Here is a 19,688-nt window from a genome sequence, read left to right as displayed (position 1 = left end):
TCAGGTCGTTTGCAATGGCTCATCGGGAGCTCCCAGAGGCAGAAAGCAGCTGGAGATGTGCTGTGCAGGTCTGTGCGGGTTTGCTCCTTCCTCTGGAGTTGTCCTGGGCCATCTGGCCGCCACCAGCGTGCTCCTCTCTTCCCCAGCTCACGTCCAAGGTGCTGCCTGCCTGCCTGCCTGGCTGTCCATCTGTCCCCTCCCAGATGTTCTCAGCCACGCAGGAGCGCTTCGGAGCCAGGAGGCCTCCCTGTGGGGCCATCACTGCGCTGCCCTCAGCCCTACGGCACCCGCAGCCGGGCACACGGATGCTCCAGGACAAAGCTGAGATTCCCCGGGGCTGGCAAAAAGCTGCCAAAAACAATGCAGGAAAACCCCTCCTTCCCCACGGGACGGGGGAAGCCCCGCAGGTAGGTCTCAGCCTGTTCCCCACAGCTTGCGAAACACCTGCAAGGGTGAGGCTGGTCCCCCCCCCCAACCCCGCCCCGAAAATCCCAGAAATCAAGGACACCCCAAACACCGCCAGGTTGGGACCATCCAGCCAGTTTTATTTTGGGATGCTGCCTTCTGCCACCGGCTCAGCCCCTTGGGCTGTTGGAGGTGCGTGGCGGCAGCGAGCGGAGCGGCCGGCGCGCTTCTCACGGATGCTTCTGCCGCGGTCCCGAGCCCCTGACCAACCTCAGGAACCCCCTGCTCAAGGCAACGTCGTTTAAAAATAAAATTGCATTGCTTCCTAGGAGTGAGCAGGGGCCGTGTGCCCAGGGAGTTACAGAGCATCCTGGTGAGATGGCGGAGAGCCACCGCTCGGCTCTGCCTCCTCTCGGCGTTGGCCACGTGAAACTGCACAGGGCACGGCCTCTCTAACAAACTAGAAACCTGCAGCTCGCTTTGCTCCCTTTTTTTATATATATATAATATATATATAACCTTGTGATATTGGAAGTTAAGTCACCGGCGAACGATGGCAGATACAAACAGCTCTAAGATCAGAAGTTAAAAACGACACGGTCCAGCTCAGCTCGTCTCTGCCGCGGGACGCGGCAGCTCTGAAGCGGCGATGGGCTCCGGCCACCGCGGCACCCCCGCGGCCACCTGTCTGCGAGGCCGAGGCCGGTCCGGATCGGGGCGAAAACCCTACAGCTTGGCATTGCGGTGGAAGGCCGATGCGTGCGGGGTGGCGTAGGCGGGCTGGCTGTGCCACGTCGCCACGGGGTAGAGCCGGTGCTGCAGCGAGCTCTCGTAGGACGTGGGGTAGTGCCCGGGGCCGGTCGCCAGCGGCCGGCACAGGTCGGAGGGCTGCGTGGAGGCGGCTATCAAAGGGCTGGGGAAAGCAGGGATGACGAAGGGGTTGACGGAGAGGGACGGCATCAGCGGCGCCGCCGGGGTTTTGAGGTGCTCCAGCGGGTTGGCGAAGCTCACCGGGAACCGCAGCATCGCTCCCTTGTAAACGTCCGGGGCTGGAGGCACGGCGGGCAGCGGGGCGGCGTAGCCAGGACCGGGCACGATGGCTTTGGGCTTGGCCAGCACCTGCTGGCCCCTGGGCGAGCCAGCGCCCTTGTCCCTGCCCTCGGGCTCCTTGACGAAGGGGGACACAGCCCGCAGCTTCTTGCCGGGGCCGAAAGCCTCGTCCTCGCGGCTCCGCTTGCCCCCCGGCACCGCGGGGCTCTGCGTCGGTGGCGCGAAGCTGGCCCCAGGGGGCACCCGGCAGGATTTAACGGCGGTGAAAGCGGCCGCCCGCGGGCCCTCCCCACTCCACGCTTGCCCCGCTTTGCTCCGCAGGTCTTGGGGCTGCTCCGTGTCCTCCGGCTGCGGCTCCAAAAAATCCTTCAAGCTGGAGAAGTAGCCCCCGAGGGGGTGGCAGCTCACGGGCTTCAGCACCTTGTTGTGGTAGGCGTGGAAGTAGCCGGTGAAGACGGCGGGCGCGGGGCCCCCCTCCTCGGCTCTGGGGTAGGGCTGGCTGTCTCTCCCCCCGGGGGAGGCGCTGGGGACGGATCCCGCCTCGCTCCTGCCGCCTCGGGATGGATCCTTAAATCCAGGAGGCTCCGGGCTCCTCCGCTCCTCTGCTGGCCGGGGGGGCTCGGGGCTTGTGCTGGGGTGAGCGTCGCTCGCCCCCCGCCGGCCCTCTGGGCAGTGGCGCTTGTGGCAGTGCAAGGACTCGGCCTTGCTCACCTGGGCCAGCAGCTTCTTCTTGGCCAGCGGGGACATGATGGGGTGGTTGCCTTTGGAGTAAAAGCTGGAGAAGAGGCGTTTGTAGGCTTCCGTGTGCGCTCTGCAGGTGCCCGCACACCCCGCTGAGGGGCTCGGGGTTGGGGCCGCGGGGCTGGCGCGTCCTTCGGCCGGTCGGCCTCGCTCCGGGGCCTCCGCCGGCTCCTCCTTGCTGCCTCCAGGGGTGGCCACAGCCTCAGGCTTCGCCTTCTCCGGCGGCATCTGCAACCAAAGGGAAGTTGGGGTGGGGGTGCTGGGCCCCCCGCCCACCCCACTGGGTTCCCCCCCGGTGTCCTCCACTGCCGGAGGCTCAGTCCTCTGCTCTCCTCCTGCCCCAGCTCTTCCACGTCCTCCCACGTGCCTGGGATGGAGGAAAAGTCTCCGGGGGGTTGGGGGCTGCTCCCACGCTCCATCCCAGCCCCATGGGGCTGCGCACCTGCTCCCGGCCCTTCTCCTTCTTGCTCCTCCTGCTCTTCTCGCCCGTCTCGGCGCCCTTGGAGACCTTGTACTGCTTGCGGGGCTTGCTGGGGGGCAGCGGCTTGTCGTCCTCGCCCTTGAGGTGCCGCACGTACGGGAGGACCAGCCTGCGGGGCGAGCGGGCGGCCGTGAGCGCCGGCCTCGGACGAATCCCAGGGAGGGGAAACTGAGGCACGGAGCGGGGCCGCTGCCCCCCTACCTCTCGTAGTGGCGCCGGGTGCAAGTGGCCGCGCTGGTGCTGCCGGGGCTGCCCCCGAGTTCATCGTAGACGTTCTTCCAGAGCCGTCGCCCCGTTACCTGCAGTGGGGACGGGTTAACCCCTGCCCAAACCCCCGGACGGCCCCCGTGGGTGCTCCCCAGCCGCTTACCAGCTCGTAGGCCCCCAGCTTCTCCACCGCCTTGTAAATCTTCCAGAGGTTAACTGGGAAGAGAGGAGAAGGCGTCAGCAGGGCGCAGCGCCCGCCGGCCCCGCTCCGAGCCCTCAATCCCCCAAAAAGGCTCCCCCCTGCCCCGTGGGGGCCGTACTCTGCTTGAAGCCAAGGTGGGGGATCCTCTCGATGGGCGTGTGCCGGTCCTTCATGAACTTGTAGAGGCTGACGAGGAAGGCCTCCTCCTCCTCCTTCTCCCCGCTGGCCACTGCGTCCTCCTCGGACGCCTTCGGCCGCTCGGGGCCATCCTCAGGCAGCGGCGGCTCCTGGGGACACAGCGGTCAGGAGGGACCCCGCACCCCGGGGTGGGGGGCACAGAAAGGTCCTGGAGGGGAAACTGAGGCAGGGCAGGAGCCCCCCCCACCCCATCCCCCCTTTGCAGCCCGGGGGCATTTTCTGAGCTCTCCGTCCGTTACTCGGCAGCCCGGGCAGGCGGCCAAGTTGGTCAAAGCGCTGGAGCCGCGCGAGAACACGAGGACCGGCTTCCAGGAAAACAGAAGGGCAGAAATTCTTGCTCCGTCCCCCCCCCCCACCCCCCTTACCCCCCCGCCTCCTTTCTCAGCTAAAAACGTTTCTCGTTTGTTTGTTCTACATTTTCCGGAGTTATAAAACTTGTTGCTATTTTTGGGCAAAGCAGCTGCTCGGCTCCCAAAGTACTTTTTCTTCTTCTTTCTATTCTTTTAACCGCTTGTGACAGCCGCGGCGTTTCAACGGCCGAACTATTTCGAGGCTCGTTTTTAAACAGAGGCCGCCGGGGAGCGGCGCGGCCGCGGGGCCACAAACCCTAAAACCCGCCGGACCCACACCCCCGGGGCCCCCCCGCCTCCATCGGGCTTTGCGACGGCACCCCAATTTTGCTCTTTTTCCCCCCAAAACTGGGAACCGCGCCCTCCTCCTCTTCCTCCTCGCTTTCTCACCCCGTCGGAGGCCGGCGCGGGAGGCTCGTGCCCGGGGGTCTGCCCCGAAACGGGGGGCGGCTGCTGCGGGGCGGGGGGCGGCGGCGTGGCCCCCGGGCTCTGTAGGGTGGCGGGGGGCTCGGCGGGGCCGGGGGGCTGCTCCCGGCTGTCCTCCATGCGAGGAGCGGCGGCGCCCTCACGGTGAGCCCTGCCGAGAGGGGGGGGGAAAAAAGGTGAGAAATGGGGAAAATGGGCAAGATCCCCCCCAAATCGCCACTCCCCCCCCTCCCCAAATCGTCGCTGCTCCCTCCCCCACCCCCACCCCCAAATATGGGGAAAAAGGGCAAGATCCCCCCAAATTCGCGCTCCCCACCCAAATAAGGAGCAAGCGGGATGCTTCGCACCAGGGGGTCGCCCACCGGGGTCTCTCCCTCCCCCCCCCCACTTCTTTCACACCCCTCCCCCCAAAAAATAATCAATTTTGCCCACCCCCCCCCGCCTGCCCCTCCCTGCCCCTCCCTGCCCAGCGCCAACTTTTGGGGGAAAACCCTCCGAAAATGGTTAAAAAAAATTAAAAAAGGCGGTGGAGGGGTTGAGGGGGTGGGGGGGAAGGGGCGGCCACCCCGAATACTCCGAGCTCGGGGGGCGCAGCCCCGAGGGGGGGGGTCCCGGGGTGGGGGGGGTCCCGGTGCCGGTGCCGCTCACCCGCCGCCGCCGCCGCGCCATGTGACTGCCCGCCTATTGGGCGGTGCCGCCACGCCCCCGCCGCCGATTGGGCGGCGCATCCACGCCCCCGGCGCCGATTGGGCGGCCGCGCTGCTCGTCCCCGCTGGCGAAAGGGACGCTGGGGGTTGTAGTCCTGCCGCCCGTGCGTGCGCGGGAGGGGGGGCGCGGGGAACACGCGTGTGCAAGGGGGTGCGTGGGGGTGAATGTTTGTGCACGCGTGTGCATGGGGGAGGTGCATGTGCGTGTGCGCGCGGCTTCGTGCGTGTGCACACGTGTGCAGGCGTGTTCAGTGCGTGTGTGAACACGTGTGTGTGTGTGAACACGTGTGTGTGTGTGAACACGTGTGTGTGTGTGTGCGTGCACGCGCGTGTGTTCAGGCGGGCGTGTGCAGGTGGGTCGTGCATCGCGGTGGGTGGGTGCGGGTGCAGCTGGGCGCGTGCCCAGGGGCTGTACACGCGTGTGCCAGGCTGGGCACACATGTGCCAGCGTGCTCACGTGTGCAGGTATGCGCTGACATGCGTGTGCGTAAGTATAGGTGTGTGCGTGTGAGTGTGGGTGTGTGCGTGTGAGTATAGGTGTGTGTGTGTGAGTATAGGTGTGTGCGCGTGAGTATAGGTGTGTGTGTGTGAGTAGAGGCGTGTGCATATGAGCATAGGTGTGTGCATGTGAGTATAGGTGTGTGTGAGTATAGGTGTGCGTGTGAATATAGGTGTGTGCGTGTGAGTACAGACACATGCGTGTGAGTACAGACGTGTAAGTGTGAGTTTAGGCGTGTGCGTGTGAGTAGAAGCGTGTGCATGCGGGTCCAGCTGAGCGCACCCATGTGCGTGCCAGTGCTCACGTGTGGGTGCCGCGGGGCACACGCTGTGCCCGTGTGGGGTGCGCGCAGCCACGCGCGTGCACACGCAGAAACACGCATGAACGTGCGCGTGCACAGCCCGGGCCCCGGCTGTGATTTCCCGGCTCACGCCCGGTTCCCGGCACTGCGAGCGCGACGGGGCTGACGCGATTTCCTCCCTTTCTGCGAAAAAAGCAGGAAACCAGCGCGCGGCTGCCCCGAGCGCAGGGGGGGCCGGGGGCTTTTGGGGCAAAAAGCCGCCACTTTGGGGGCAAAGAAGAAAACGGGCGCGGGAAAGCTGCGCTGTAGCAAAGCAGGAAAGTTTGAGACAAACAAACTCCGGTGCCCCCCGCGGCACCGCGCTCCCCGGTCGAAGGCCTGCGGGATGCTCCCGTGATCCCGCCACGCTCCCCCAAATTCCCGGTGACCGGCGGCGGCCGGGGCGAACGCCGGGGGCGTCACGGCCGGGAATAGCGCGGGCCCGGTGCCAGGCGGGTGAGTAACGCGTGAAGTCACCGCGGGCCCGCTGCCACCCTGCGCCCACCGCCGCCGCGCGCCCGCCGCCACCCCAGCCCCAGCCCCTCGCCAAAACAAGGCGGGGGGGGCAGCCCCCAAAAAGTGGGGGGCTCGGTGCCGTTGGGTTCGCTCCGGGCTCATCGCCGGGACCCCGTGCCCGGAGCCCACTCGTGTTCGGCCCCACGCGGCGTGCCCGTGGGGCGGGGGCCGCGCGGTGCCCCCCCCCCCCCAGCCCGGTGCCACCCGGCACTCACCGGTTCAGGAGGCGAAGGCCGAGCGGCTCATGGGCGGCCGGAGGAAGAGCGCTGTGGGGCTGCTGGTGTTACTGGGACGGGGATGAAGGGCTGAGGATGACTCATCCCCACTCAGGGAAGTGGCGTGTGTGGCTCTGCGTGTGCGATTGACTCTTTCCTTACCGGAACGGACGGGCTTTTCGGGGCTCTCGCCAACCGGCAGCCGGCACCTTGCTGTATGACTGTGCCGGACTTTCCGGCTCCAGCCCCCCCAGCCCCAGTCCCGGTGATGCTCCCGGGGCATTGGGGACATCACCGGGGCCGGGTCCCCGTGCCCTGGGTGCCGGTGGGTGCGTGGCCCTCGTACCCCCCCCGCTCCCCGGCTGGCTTCGCACCCCCAGCTCGGTGTGTCGGCTGTGAGTTGGCACCGGTGCGTTGTCCCTGCCCGGTGTCCCTCTGGGGCTGGAAATGGGGACCGAGCCACCGGTGCGTGTCCCCCCCCCTGCACCCCCGGAGCTGGGACCGTCGGGTAAAGTGGGAGCGAGCCCCCGGCACCGCTCCGGTGCTGGGTGCTGCTTTCCAGGGACGGCGGCTCCGTGCCACCGAGAGGGACCGTGCCTTGTCCCTGGTCCCCAGCCCGGGTGCCGCGGTCCCGCCACCTGCAAACAGGGGCCGGGGGGGGCTGCTGGAGCACCCATGGGAGCTGCGGGAGCACCCATGGGTGCTCAACCCCTCGGCATCCCGGCCGAGAATCCCCCCCCCTCCGGGTTGTGAAAGAGCCCCGAAAAAAAAATAAAAATCCCCCGGTGACTCATTTGGGGCCAAACAGCCAGAAAAAGCAGAACCGGGGGGGGGTCGAGGGGGACGGGGACGTTTCGCTCCTGTCCCCCCCACACACCTTGGGCTAGGAAAGGGGCAAAGGAGCCGCTGGGCAGGGGACAGCCGGGGGGGACTGATACCCCCCAAAAGGCAGTGGGGTGGGGGGAGAGGGAGAAGCGGGCTGAGCCCGGGGGGAGGGAAAGGGGGGGGACCGGGGGGGGGGGCTTTGGGGTGTGACATTAACCCTTTCGTTCCAGGAACGCTCCCGCTTGGGCTTGACTCAGCAGCAGTCAGAGCGAAAGCCATCCCTCGTCCCCCCCCTGCTCGCAAGGGGCCTCCCGTGAGATTCACCAAGAGGGGAGAAATTGGGGGGGGGGAGGGGGGCGGCAAGTGTGGCCCCCCCGGCCCTGGTTCCCCCCACCCCGCAGCCCCCAGCCTGTGCCATTGGAATAAAAGTTGTTGTTATTTTTATTCCCGGGGTGAACGCTCATTGCTGGGATGGGGAATTTAAAGCCCCCCCCCCACCCCCCCGCCGTGTCGCAGCCGGAGCACCTCGCCCCCACGCTGCCCCCCCCCCCGGGACCCCCCGGTGCTGAGCCCCGCTGGGACGCGGCGATGCCGGGGCAGATCCGGGCGGCATCGCCCCGACCGCGGCAGGAAGTTGGGGCAGCAAAATTACCCCAATAATACGGTGTGTTACGGCGAAAAAGAGCTAAAAAAACCCCAAACCTCTGCTTTCTATTCCCGGCTCCGGTTTCTATCCATGTGTGGAGGGGGGGGGTTATCGGGAGGAGGTCAGGGCCCCGCATCGCGTTGCCAGCCCCGTGCCTCAGTTTCCCCTTGTGCGAAGCCTCCTGGGACCCGCAAAGGGTTTGGGAGCGACAAATGTGCCGCTAGGGGCCGGCGTCAGGCTGGGAAACACCGAATGTAAGGGTGAGCCCCCCCGGTGGGGGCCAGCCCGCGAGGGAAAATCTCCCCCCAGTGGGTTTGGGTTTTTACCGCCCTGCTCGGGGGAAGCAGCGAGCGGCTGGGGAGGGGTCGAGGCAGCGCTGGGGTCGTCGGGGTGCTGAGAGCTGCTGGGGGTCAGCCCTGGGCACAGCACCCTGGGGTCCTGCCACCGTCTGCTGGGGATATAGGGGAGGGAAATAAGGGGAAAAGGGGGGGGGGGTAAGAAGGGAAAAAGGAGAAAAAGAAAAAAAAAAAGGAAAGGAAATAAGGTAAAAGAGGTGAAAAGGAGAAAAGGGAAAGAAGTGGAAAAGGGAAAAAATAGGGAAAAGGAAAAAAGGAAAAAAAAATGGAAAGGGGAGAGAAAAGGAAAAGGAAGAAAGGAAGAAAGGAAGAAAGGAAGAAAAGGGGGGGAAGAAGAGAAAGGGGAAAAAGAAAGAAAGAAAGAAACAAAGAAATAAAGAGAAAGAAAGAGAAAGAAAGAAAGAAAAGGGGGGGAAGAAGAGAAAGGGGAAAAAGAAAGAAAGAAAGAAAGAAAGAAAGAAAGAAAGAAAGAAAGAAAGAAAGAGAGAGAAAGAGAGAGAGAAAGAGAGAAAGGGGAAAAAGAAGGGAAAAAAGGAAAATGGGACAAAGAAAAAAGGGGGGAAGTGCAAAGGGGAGAAAGGGAAAAGGGGAAAAGGGAAAAAGGAAGGAAAAAAGGGAAAAGGGAAAAAAGGGAAAGGGGGAAAGAAAGAAGGGAAAAAAGGAAAAAGGGAAAAAGGAGGAAGACGGGAAAAAAGAAAAAAGGGAAAAAGAAAAAAGGGGAAAAAAACAGGAAAAATGGGAAAAAGAGAAAAAAGGGAAGTGAAAGGAAGGAAAAAAAAGGAAAAGGAAAATCAGAAGTGCAAAGTGGAAGCCTGGCTGCTGGCTTTTCCTCTGGGAAGGAAAAGCTTTTGCCTGGGGGTACAAATAGGTCGGGGGGGGTGAGGGGGATGCGCCCACACCCCCTTGGGGTGTAAGCGGCCGCCAGCGGGTTTGTTGTGGCCCTGGGGCCCCCCGAGCTGTCCACCCCCCCCGGTCACCTCCCCGGGGCCAAAGCCACCGGGCGTGTGGGCACGGAGCAGTCCGGTACGCGTGGGGAGCACAACCCGATGAAACCTCCCCGGGTAACTAATGACACCATGATTAACGACGGCAATTAATTGATTAAAACCAATTAGCACCGGGGGGCCCGAGGAAACCCCCATGGGGCCGTGTAGGGCTGCCCCACCCCTCTGGGCACTGTTTCAGCCCTGCCCGGCCAATTCTGTGCCCCTGACCCGGGGGGCTCCCGGTGGCTCCATCCCATCTCCACGGCCCTGGGTGGGCGCCCCGAACCCACCCTGCTCGGTGAGGGGGGGGGATTGTTGTCAGAGCAGCAAACCTGCTTTTAATGTCCCCAAAGCGCTTGGGGACAAGGGGACCCATCGGCACGAGCACCTGAATGCGTGCGCACCTGCTGCGTGGCGATGGAGCTGCCGCGCACGGGGGGGGCACGGAGCCCCCAAAGGAGCGGGGTGTCTGCAGGGGGGGCGGGTGCAGGCAGCACCCTTGGGTGCCCCTACACACCCCGAACCCCCACCCTGGGGCAGCGCAGCCTCTTCTCTACGGCCTCCGCCGCTCAGCCTCTGCCTGCAGCCTCCGCACATCCTGCGCCCTCCGCGAGGCCGCTTCCTGAGCGGGGCAGGAAGAGCGCGGGCTGCCACGGCGCCTCGCAGGGGAGCCCGAGACCCCCGGGGCGAGCCCCGGCCCCACGCATGGGGGTGGCCGCCGGCCCCCCCTGAGCCCCCAGCCCCATGGCTTTCCTCCGGAGGCTTTTCCGCTTGGGTCCGGAGAAGAAGAAGCCGAGGCGGTGCGAGCATGTCAAGCGGGACGTCGACCCCGAGGAGGCCTGGCTGGTGCTGGGCGAGCTGGGCGACGGGGCCTTCGGCAAGGTCTTCAAGGTAGGGGGGAAACGAGCAGCCAAAAACCACCGCCGGTCCCCGAGGATTCTGGAAACGCGCTTTTTTCTTCTCTTTTTCTTCTTCTTTTCTTTTTCTTCTTCTTCTTTTTTTCATCCTCCGTGCTCCATCAAGCGCGGAGCTCATCGCCATCACGCAGCAAGCCAGAAACCTTCGAAATGGCCCCAGATTTCTAGCAGGGGGTGGCAGGGTGCAGGTCCCTGAGCGTTGGCTCAGTGCAGCCCCATCCACGCCTCCTGGCGTGGGGGGAGCCCCGTTTTGGGTCCCCACGGGCCACCGCTCGCCGCCCCCGTTCCAGCGGTGGGGCGCAGCAGGGATGTTTTCCTCCTGCACCATCGCTGCCACCACGGTGCAGAGGCAGGAAACCCGATTTGCTGCTCTCCGGCCCCAAAGCAGCAGCAGCCGCCTTCCGGCACCAGGGCTGGGGGTGCACAACGGCCCCGCTTCTAAACCATCCCCTTCCTTTTGGCACCGGCTCTTTTTTTTTTTGGGGGGGTGGGTGGCCGAATGCCTCCTTGTAGCACCCGGTGACCTGGGGTGGGCGCCAGGCAGCAGGGATGGGGCAAATCCCCCTCTTCCCCCGGCCCCAAACCCATGCAGGCTGCTGCTGGGGTGGGCTGCAGTGCTGAGATGCCCCCTAAAACCTGCAGGGCCCCCCAGTGCCCCCCAGTACCTCACAGTACAATCCCAGTGCCTCCCAGTGCTGCCTACAGACCTTCAATAACCTCCCAGTGTCCCCCACTGGTACCTAGAGACCCCCAGGTCCCTTCCAGTGCCACCCAGTACCACCGAGACCCCCCCAGCGCCCCCCCCAGTGCTGTCCGGCACCTCGTAATACAATCCCAGTGCCCTCCAGTGCTTCCCAGAGCCCTCCCAGTATCCCCTAGTACCAACACCTTGCATACAAACCCTGTGCCCCCCAGTACTGCCTCGAGCCCCCCAGAGTGCTCCCTAGAGCTCCCCAAAGCCCCCCAGCACTTTCTGCACCTCCCGGTGCCCTCCATTGCCACCGAGAGACCCCCAGCTCCCCCCCAGTGCCCTCCAGCAGCGCCCAGAGCCCCCGGACATGCTCCCAGTGCCCCCCCAGTGCTGTCGGGCAGGCGGAAAACCTCTCCCCCAGGCACAAAACAAGGCGACGGGGGCGCTGGCGGCGGCGAAGGTGATCGAGACGCCGAGCGAGGAGGAGCTGGAGGATTACGCGGTGGAGATCGAGATCCTGGCGGGCTGCGACCACCCCAACATCACCAAGCTCCTGGACGCGCTCTACTGGGACGGGCGGCTCTGGGTGAGCGGCGGGGACATGGCAGGGGCGAAGCGTCCTCGGGGACGGGGGTTTGGGGCTGGCGAGGGCACGCTTGCAGATTTTAGGTGGAAAACTCAGCTCTTTCCCGCAGATCTTGGTGGAGTTTTGTCCCGGCGGGGCCGTGGATGCAGCGATTTTGGGTAAATAAACGCTCTCGGGGTTACAAGTGCGGCTGTCGGAGGGGTGGGAAGGGGGATTGGCAAATTTTGAGGTATTTTGAGGCAGGTGTGGGACCTGCAGGAAGGGTCAGGGTGCAGCCGGGAGGGGGGGCGTGTTTCATTAGTGGCGGGGTTCATTTTTGCTGCCGGCAGAGCTGGAGAAGGGGCTGACGGAGGAGCAGATCCGAGCGGCGTGCAAGCAGCTGCTGCTGGCGCTGCAGTACCTGCACGGCTGCAAGATCATCCACCGCGATGTGAAGGCCGGCAACGTCCTGCTCACCCTCGATGGGGACATCAAGCTGGGTGAGCCCCGGGGGGACGCGAGGACAGGACCCCCCCGGGGGTGGTTTCTGCCCCGAGGGTCCCCTCTAAGCCCCGCTTTCTGCGCTGCAGCCGATTTCGGCGTCTCTGCTAAAAACTCCAGCACCATCCAGCGCCGGGCGTCCTTCATTGGCACCCCGTACTGGTAGGTGCAGGGTGGAAATCCCAGGGGGGATGGTGGGGTTTTGGGGTGTCCCGAGCATCCTGCGCCTTCTGTGGCTGCTCGCCACCAGCTTCGCTCCTGCTGCAACCCCTGGAGCATCTCGGCCAGACCCAGCGGCGGTCCCAGGCTGAGTTTCTCAAGAGCACGGAGGGGAGTGGGGCTGCTGGTGGGTGACAGCCCCCCGGGGTAGTGCTGGGGGTGTCAGAGGTCAGATCTCCGAGGGGAAGGAGCCCGGGGCTGGTTTCAAAGGGAGGCGCCAGCTCCAGCACGGGCAGGCTTGGCCCCTTCCCCTCGCTCCTGTGCGCAGGATGGCCCCGGAGGTGGTGCAGTGTGAGACGTCCAAGGAGAACCCCTACGGCTACAAGGCCGACATCTGGTCCCTGGGCATCACGCTGATCGAGATGGCCGAGATGGAGCCCCCCCACCACGAGCTGAACCCCCTGCGGGTGCTGCTGAAGATCGCCAAGTCCCAGCCGCCCACCCTGCGTCACCCCAAGAGGTGGTGAGTCCCCACGCAGCGCGTGGTGAGCCCCCTGGGGTCGCCCGGCACGGAGAAGACCTTCGAGCTCACAAGCTGACCTGAGCCCCGTCACTGTCCCGTGTCCCCTAGTGCCACGTCCACAGCTCCCAGCTACCTGCAGGGACCCCACCACTCCCCCCGCAGCCCCTTCCAAAGCTCGACCGCCCTCCCCGTGAAGAAATTCCTCCTGACGCCCGATCCAACCCTCCCCTGGTGCCACACGCGGCCGTGCCCTCACGTCCCGTCACTTGTCACCGACCCCCCCAGTGCTGGTGGTGCTGGGAGAAGCTGTCCCATGGGGACCCCAAGGCAGGGGCAGGCAGGACGGGGTCGTGGACTGATGGGTGATGTTGGTTGTGGTTCCTCCACGACAGCACCAGGGGGTTCCCATCGCACCGCCGTGACCCATGGCAGGTGACATGGGTGGGCAGCACCGGGCTGGGGACCTTCTGCCAAGGTGTCCAACACCCCCCCGAGTCCCCTGGGGACCATGGCCGGGAGCAGCCCCCCTGTGCTCACGGGGACCGTCCCACAGGTCCGAAGACTTTAAGGACTTCCTGAGGAAATCCTTGGAGAAGAGCCCCGAGGCGCGCTGGTCGGCCACGCAGCTGCTGCAGGTGGGTGGCCCCCATCCCGGTCCCTTCCCTGCCTGTGCCCAGTGGTGGCCCCCGGCCCCATCCCTGCTTGTCTCTGGCTCCTTCTCAGCATCCCTTCGTGGCGGGCATCTCCGACAAGCGGCCGCTGCGGGAGCTGGTGGCCGAGGCCCGGGCAGACGTGCTGGAGGAAGAGGATGAAGAGGAAGCTCCGGTCCCCTCGGTGCGTGAGTAGCGGCCAACGCGCCGTGGGTGCAGGGCACAGCTCCCCTTTCCATCCCCTTCACCTCACCTCCCTGCCATTGTCCATCCCGCAGCCTGTCCAGGAGCACGGAGGCTCCTCCTGCCCCCCATCCCCGAGGGGGCCCCTGGAGCATCAGCCCCCAGCCCCAGCAGGGGGGCTCGGCGAGGAGCCCCCCGTCCGGACGGAGGTAGTGCCCAGGAGCAAGACAGCGTCCGGCGACTTGAAGCCAGCGAGGAGGAAATCCTCGCCCATGCCCACGGGCTCCCTGAGGCTCCCCTCGAGGAAGCCGTCCGAATTCCTCAAGCTGATGCGGCGCAGGTCGCTCTTCGGGGGGGTCAAGTCCCAAGAAACGGCTCGGGAGCAGCACGGGGGGGAGGCGAGCAGCTTGGAGCGGATGGCGCTGGGTGCGCCCCAAGGGACGGCGGAGGCAGGAGGAGACATCCAGGGGTGCCAGCAGGAGGGGAGCGTCCCTCTGGGGACACCCTGCACCCCCGCTGAGCCCCCCCCGGGGCGAAGCCAGGAGGGAGACCTTCCTGAAACGCAAGAACCCCGGCTTGGACCCGAGGCTGAGGAGGGAAGCCAACACACCGATACAGCGCCCGTGGATGAAACGCCTGCGGAGGGACAGCTCGCAGCCCCGCTGAGCCCCGTTTCACCCCCCAAAATTGATGAAAAAAAGGAATCAAGTGATGCTGCTGCTCGTAGCTCTCCGGTCCTGCCCAGGCCCCCAGGTGGAGCTGATGGGGACCAGTGCGGAGGCTCGGCCGTGGGGGTGCTGGGTGAGGACCCAGGAGGATGGAGGACGAAGCAGCGCCTGGGCTGGGCTGGCGCCCACACCGAGCAGCAACCGTGGGGCGGCTCCCAGCTGGTGGCGGCCCTGGACCTGTGGCCCTTGGGGACCAAAGCCCGGAGCTTCAAGAAGCTCGCAGAGCATCAGTGCTGGGTCACGGCGACCTTGCGAGGTCCGAAAGTTGAGGCTGGCTCCGTCGGGGCTGGAGGTGGCCCTGGGAAGGATGGGGACGGAGCAGAGAGGGCACCCACGGGATCTGGAGGTGATGGGGAGCCTGAGGACACCAAAACAGAGGGGGAAAGGGTGCTGCAGGAGGGGGCATCATTGGTGCCCCGTGTGATGGAGGAGGAAGCTGTGGGGTCAGAAGTGCTCGAGGGGGGGCAGGAGCCCCCGACCGGTCGGGGAGAGGATGGAGAGAGGAACGAGGGGGAGAAAAACTCAGCCGAGTGCGAGCCCATCGCTGGCTCCTCGGCCCTGGTTAGGCAGGAGGTGGGGAGGGAGGAGGATAAAGCCACCAACAATGATGAAACTCCGGTGGAAACTTCTCCCGGTGAAGCCCCAGTGCCGGCAGAAGCCCAGCTGGAAGATGACGTTGGGGAAGGGCGTTTGGCTGGAGACCCCAACGCAGCGGGGGATGCAGCCAGCCTGGCCGAGCCGATGCCGGCGGGAGAGGAGCTGGAAGCAGCCCCTGCAAGAGGGGGACCTGTCGGTGAGGGAGCCCAGAATGCAGCAGGGGATTCATCCAGTGTGGAGATCCCGGCGGCGCTTAAAGAAGCGGAAGAGAAAGCAGAGAACAGCCCCAGAGACAACACGCCAGGGGATGCTAATGGGAACAGCTGGAGGGGACACGATGGGGACGACGGAGAGCTCGGAGATGGGGCACGGCTCGGAGATGGGGCACAGCTCGCTCCAGCTCCTGGAGGGCCTTTGAGGGATGGACCCGAAGAGGAGGTGGGCGCCTTGGAGAGTCACGGAGTGGTGCCAGAGCCCCTTGGAACACACCCAGAGGCCACGAACACCTTGAGCTTTGCTGCTCTTGTCCACTCCTCTGCCCAGGTGCAGGCAGCGTGGGAAGGGGACACACCGGACCCATCCGTCACATCAAAGCAAGGAGAAGAGCCACCTCCCACTGAAAACCCTGAGGTCGTACAAGGTCTGAGCACCCTCCCCGTGACATCGCAGCCCTCTCCCTCCGTCGGGGAAGCCCAGCAGGTGAGCAGCTTGCAGGTGACGTGACCCACAGAGCTGCCCCCCCTTTGCACGGGCTCCACATTAGGTTTGCCCGACTTGGGGGTCAGCTGAGCTCCCACCGTTGCCCCCAGCCTCAGGAGCCCCCCTTGCTGCGAAGGACGGTGAGGAAAACCCGCAGGTTCGTGGTGGATGGCGAGGAGGTGAGCGTGACGACCGCCAGGACGGCCAGCAGGGCCGGGCTGAGGGACGAGAAGACGCGCTCGGCTCGGTGAGTGGTGCCAGCAGCACGGACCTCGGGGTTTCTGCTGGGGAGGATGAGGGGCGAAGGATGAAGGAGGGAGGCTGGGGCTGGGGCTGGGGGGGGCCTCTTCCAGGCTTGCAGTCCCCTCCCGCCCCAGCTCGCCCCCCCCTTTAGGCGCCAGGAGCTCCGCGAGCTGCGGGTGCTGCAGAAGGAGGAGCAGCGGGCGCAGAGCCAGCTGGAGCAGAGGTTCCACCAGCAGCGGGAGCAGATGTTCCGCCACATCGAGCAGGAGATGACGGTAACGGGGACAGGGGCTGGGTGCGACTACGGGGTCAGAGAGGGGTGCACAGCCCCCAGCCCGTGCAGGGAGGTGCTCGGGTCCCACTGCGGGAGATGCTTTGGGGGGGGGGGGTGTCAGTTAGTTTGGTGGCCACGTCCCCAGTTGCCCCAGCCCCACTGACACAATGCACAGGTCACTTTTTGGAGGGGACTCTGCCTGCTCCGTGACACCCTGCCCGGGTGTCACCGCAGCCCCCCTTAACCCTTCCCCTGCCCCTGCGTGGCAGAGCAAGAAGGAGTACTACGACCGGGAGGTGGGGAGCTGGGAGCGGCGCCACCGGCAGCTGAAGGAGTGCCAGGAGCTCAAGTACACGGCCAGGCTGCGCGACGAGGCCAAGCGCCTCAAGGCCCTCCAGGAGAAGGACTGCAGGAGGAGGCTGCAGGAGCTGAAGGGCGATGGGAAGGAGGTGAGGGTCTGGGACGGCGCTGCCCCCCCTGGCTGTGCCACCAGGACACGTGCCACTGGGGACCGTCTGCTTTGGGTGGCCGCAGGAGCAGAGGTTCCTGCAGCAGCAGCAGCAGGAGCTCAACGCGGCGCTGCAGAAGGTGGTCCAGGAGCACAAGAAGAAGATGACGTCCATCGACTGGGAGTGCATCAGCAAGATCCACAGCCTCCGACGAGGTGGACGGGGCTGGGAGAAGGAAGGCGGAGGGGTCCCGGGGAGGGGAGCTGGGGGGGTTGGAGGCTGGGGTGGGTCGTGGTCACGGCGCTGTGCTCTCGCCCGGCAGCCCGCGAGGCGGTGGTGTGGAGCATGGAGCAGGGGCACCTGCAGGAGAAGTACCAGCTCTTCAGGCAGCAGGTGACGGAGCAGCACGCGCTGCAGCGGCAGCAGCTCCGCAGGCGCCACGAGAAGGTGAGGCCGGAGCCGGGCGGCCACGTCCCGCCTGCCACCCGGCTCCTCGGTCACCCCACCGCCCCGTCCTCGCACAGGACACGGAGCGGGCGCACCGCTTCCACCAGCTCTCGCTGGAGGAGCTGAGGAGCCAGCAGGCCCAGGAGCGGGCCCAGCTGCTGAAAAGCCAGCGCTGCGACGCCAAAACGCGCCTGGCCCTCTTCAAGGGCAACCTGAAGAGCCAGGGCAACGGGGCCGAGCAGAGAGAGCTGGCCAAGCAGGTGGGGGCTGCCTGGGACACAGGGGGGATGAAGCCCGGGGAGGGCTGGGGACGGGCAGTGTGACGGGGGCTGTCCCCCCCAGTTCCTGCAGCAGGAGGAGAGGCGGCAGCAGGCGGAGGTGCGGCGGCAGCAGGAGCAGCAGGCGCAGGAGCTGCAGCAGCTGCAGCGGCAGCAGGCAGAGAGCTTGGTGGAGCTGGAGCAGATGCAGGTACCGGGCAGCAGCCTTCCCGCGCCTCCCGCTACCTCTCCCTGGGCAAATCCCTTCCCCTTGCCACCTCGCCTCTCCCAGAGGGAGAAGATGAAGCTGCTGGAGGAGCAGGAGAGGAGGCAGCTGGGCCGGCTGGACGAGGAGCACGCCATGGAGCTCAGCGAGTGGAAGCAGCGGCTGGCTGCTCGCAAGGAGGTGAGCGGTTCCCCCCACACCCGCAGCATCCTGAGCCCGTTCACCCCATCCCTGGGGGTCTGACGGAGGGCTGCCTTCCCCACCACCCGGGGCTGGGACGCTGAAATGCTGCTTCTGTCCCACAGATGCTGGAGGAGGAGCTGGGGAACGCACTGCCGGCGCAGCGGCACGGAGAGCTGCACGGCACCCACGGTGGCAGCAGGACCAGCCGCTTCTTCCACCTCCCCTCCTGACACTACACCGGGGGTTTCGGGGAGAGGCAGGCGTCCTCTGCGAGGTGGGACTGAAGGACCCCAAAGGCTGCCCCAGGATGCTGAGGTGCTGCACAGACCACGGGGGCGGCAGGCGTGGGAGCGTTCAAGCCCTCCTCGGTCCCTTCCATGCAGCCAGAATGGCCCCAAAGCCCCTCAGGGAAGTCACCCCCCTGACCCCAAAGCCACCGATACAGGGGTGTTGCCCTCCTGCCAGCTGGTTACCCCTCGAGGAAATACAGCCTTTAACAAAGTCCCTGTTTGTCATTATTTTACTAAAAATCTCCTGCCTGTGCTGTGAGCTGCCAGCGTCCCCATCACCACCATCCCCAACACCACCATCCCCAAAAGCAATTTCCCATCACGGTGATTTCCCATCCCAGCAATTTCCCATCCCAGCGATGATTTCCCATTCCAATGATGCTTTCCCTTCCTGCCGGTGGTTTCCCATTCTAACGAGAACATCTTATCCCCCAAATTCCCCATCCCAATGATTTCCTCTCCCAACCATTTCCCTCCCTGTGGCGGGCTGACCTCGGCTGGCCAACAGGTGCCCCCCAGCCACTCTCTCATTCCTCCACCAGACTTTTTCCCCCCATTTCTCATCCCACCACATCCCTGTGCCAACAATTCCTAACCCCAGTGGGGATTTTTGGGGAGGGGAAGGGACGGGACCGGTGGCAGCGGCCCCGGGACAGCGGCGTTTGTGCTGCCCCGTAGGTGGGTGCGGGGGGGGGGGGGGGGGGGGGGCTGTTTTGCCCTCCTGCTCTGCACCCTGGGGTGCTCCCAGCACGGGCTGGGGATGCGGGTGGCAAGGCGGGGATGCGGGTGGCAGGTGGCGGTGCTGGTGCAGGCTGGAGGGGTGCTGGGGGGGCACTGGGGCGAAGCAGGACGCTGGGACCGGGACTGGGGCTGGGACCAGGGCTGGGACCGGGACCGGGATCGGGACCGCGGTGCTGGGGCTGCCCGGGGTAAGGAGCGCAGGGCCTCGGAAGGGTAACGCTGCCCTCTTGCGACCATCCCATGGCGCTGCCTTCCTCCTCCCGGGCTCACCGGCACTTCGACGGGAGGGAAACGCCGTCGTGACCGGCTTCCTGCCCTGTTCTGAGCGTTATTCTATATACAGGAGGGGTGGGGAAGAGCCGGTGCTTACAGCAGCGCGTGTCCCTTCTCCCAGGGACTCACCTCGCTCAGTTTAGGGACACCGAATCTCAGGTGGGCAACGAACGGCTGCATGAAGAGTTTTGCAACTTAATTCAGCTGATAAGGCCCCGTGGTGCGTTACAATGCCCCATGTATGAGTTAGGGGTGGGATAAGGCCCCGTGGTGTGTTATTACGATGCCCCATATATGAGTTCGGTGTGGGATGAGGCCCAGTAGTGTGTTATGATGCCCCATATATGAGTTTGGTGTAGGATAAGGCCCCGTGGTGCATTACAATGCCCCGTATGGGATTGCTGTGGGTGGGATCAGAGAGCAATCGCACCCACACCTTATATTACAATCACTCCCAAGGGTGACTTCAAGGACGCAAGCTTGATTGCATTGATTCTGACCTGAAAAACTTCACGGGCCTGTAATAATGGATGAGCAATCACAACAAAAGGTGCTTGAACTTTATGTGGGATGTGAATAACAGGAATTGTAGAGGCGCTGTATTTTCACTGCTCCTATTTCTGCTGCCGTCTGTGGGGTAACGGTCACTGGGTACCGACAGCTGGGACACAGGGCACAAACCCCAGGTCTGGCTCAGGATTTGTCCACCAGACAAGGCGATGAAGCCACACACCCTTAATAAACCCAATTTTTCCTAATCCATGCGGTGACCGCGGAGGCTGTGGCTGCCCCAGCACCGTCACAGGGGGCTCCCAGCCTGGCCCCAGCACCCCCGGGGATGGGGCTCCCGCAGCACCCCCAGGCGGCCTGTCCCGGTGCCTCGCCGCCCTTATGGCGAGGGATTTTTCCTAATTCCTCCCTAATGACCCCAACTCCTCCCTA

General features: G+C 65.0%; 2 protein-coding genes across 6 annotated transcripts; one reads left to right on the top strand and one right to left on the bottom strand.

Annotated features, from left to right (window-relative positions):
* Positions 1–524: 524 nt before the first annotated feature.
* Positions 525–7,247, bottom strand: ARID5A (AT-rich interaction domain 5A). Of its 4 annotated transcripts, none has more exons than XM_083811929.1 (7): positions 6,338–7,247; positions 4,025–4,211; positions 3,205–3,373; positions 3,048–3,100; positions 2,879–2,976; positions 2,564–2,786; positions 525–2,424 (listed from the first exon to the last, which is right to left on the bottom strand). In XM_083811929.1, exons 2-7 carry the CDS (start codon positions 4,178–4,180, stop codon positions 1,132–1,134), a joined length of 1,992 nt encoding a protein of 663 aa, XP_083668055.1. In that variant the 5' UTR covers positions 4,181–4,211; positions 6,338–7,247; the 3' UTR covers positions 525–1,131. The 4 variants fall into 4 exon arrangements, with proteins under 4 accessions (XP_083668055.1, XP_083668056.1, XP_083668053.1 ...); XM_083811930.1 differs by having other exon boundaries at positions 2,639–2,786; positions 6,338–7,240; XM_083811927.1 differs by lacking the exon at positions 6,338–7,247 and adding an exon at positions 4,709–4,793.
* A 1,871-nt stretch (positions 7,248–9,118) lies between these two features.
* LOC310886821 (STE20-like serine/threonine-protein kinase) lies at positions 9,119–17,945 on the top strand. 2 transcript variants are annotated; one of them, XM_083811920.1, is made up of 19 exons: positions 9,119–10,041; positions 11,180–11,344; positions 11,454–11,502; positions 11,674–11,823; positions 11,914–11,986; positions 12,312–12,506; positions 13,060–13,141; positions 13,230–13,340; positions 13,435–15,102; positions 15,208–15,363; positions 15,474–15,610; positions 15,758–15,881; positions 16,150–16,329; positions 16,415–16,544; positions 16,652–16,776; positions 16,854–17,036; positions 17,119–17,244; positions 17,326–17,439; positions 17,565–17,945. In XM_083811920.1, the coding sequence occupies exons 1-19, from the start codon at positions 9,895–9,897 to the stop codon at positions 17,670–17,672; spliced, it is 4,023 nt and encodes a 1,340-aa protein (XP_083668046.1). In that variant the 5' UTR covers positions 9,119–9,894; the 3' UTR covers positions 17,673–17,945. The 2 variants fall into 2 exon arrangements, with proteins under 2 accessions (XP_083668046.1, XP_083668045.1); XM_083811919.1 differs by having other exon boundaries at positions 13,435–15,363.
* The last annotated feature ends 1,743 nt before the right edge of the window (positions 17,946–19,688 follow it).

The sequence above is a fragment of the Anser anser genome (genome assembly GCF_964211835.1).
Source record: "Anser anser genome assembly, chromosome: 26".
Taxonomy (NCBI): domain Eukaryota; kingdom Metazoa; phylum Chordata; class Aves; order Anseriformes; family Anatidae; genus Anser; species Anser anser.
This window is presented reverse-complemented; position numbering and strand designations above follow the sequence as displayed.

Coding starts and splice junctions, on each gene's coding strand:
- ARID5A (XM_083811927.1), bottom strand. CDS start 4,788: ATGCGCCGCCCAATCGGCGGCGGGGGCGTGGCGGCACCGCCCAATAGG. Junction 4,212..4,708: donor TGGCGCGGCGGCGGCGGCGG/GTGAGCGGCACC, acceptor CCCTCTCGGCAG/GGCTCACCGTGAGGGCGCCG. Junction 3,101..3,204: donor CCACCTTGGCTTCAAGCAGA/GTACGGCCCCCA, acceptor CTCTCTTCCCAG/TTAACCTCTGGAAGATTTAC.
- LOC310886821 (XM_083811919.1), top strand. CDS start 9,895: ATGGCTTTCCTCCGGAGGCTTTTCCGCTTGGGTCCGGAGAAGAAGAAG. Junction 11,345..11,453: donor ACTGGGACGGGCGGCTCTGG/GTGAGCGGCGGG, acceptor TCTTTCCCGCAG/ATCTTGGTGGAGTTTTGTCC. Junction 12,507..13,059: donor CTGCGTCACCCCAAGAGGTG/GTGAGTCCCCAC, acceptor ACCGTCCCACAG/GTCCGAAGACTTTAAGGACT.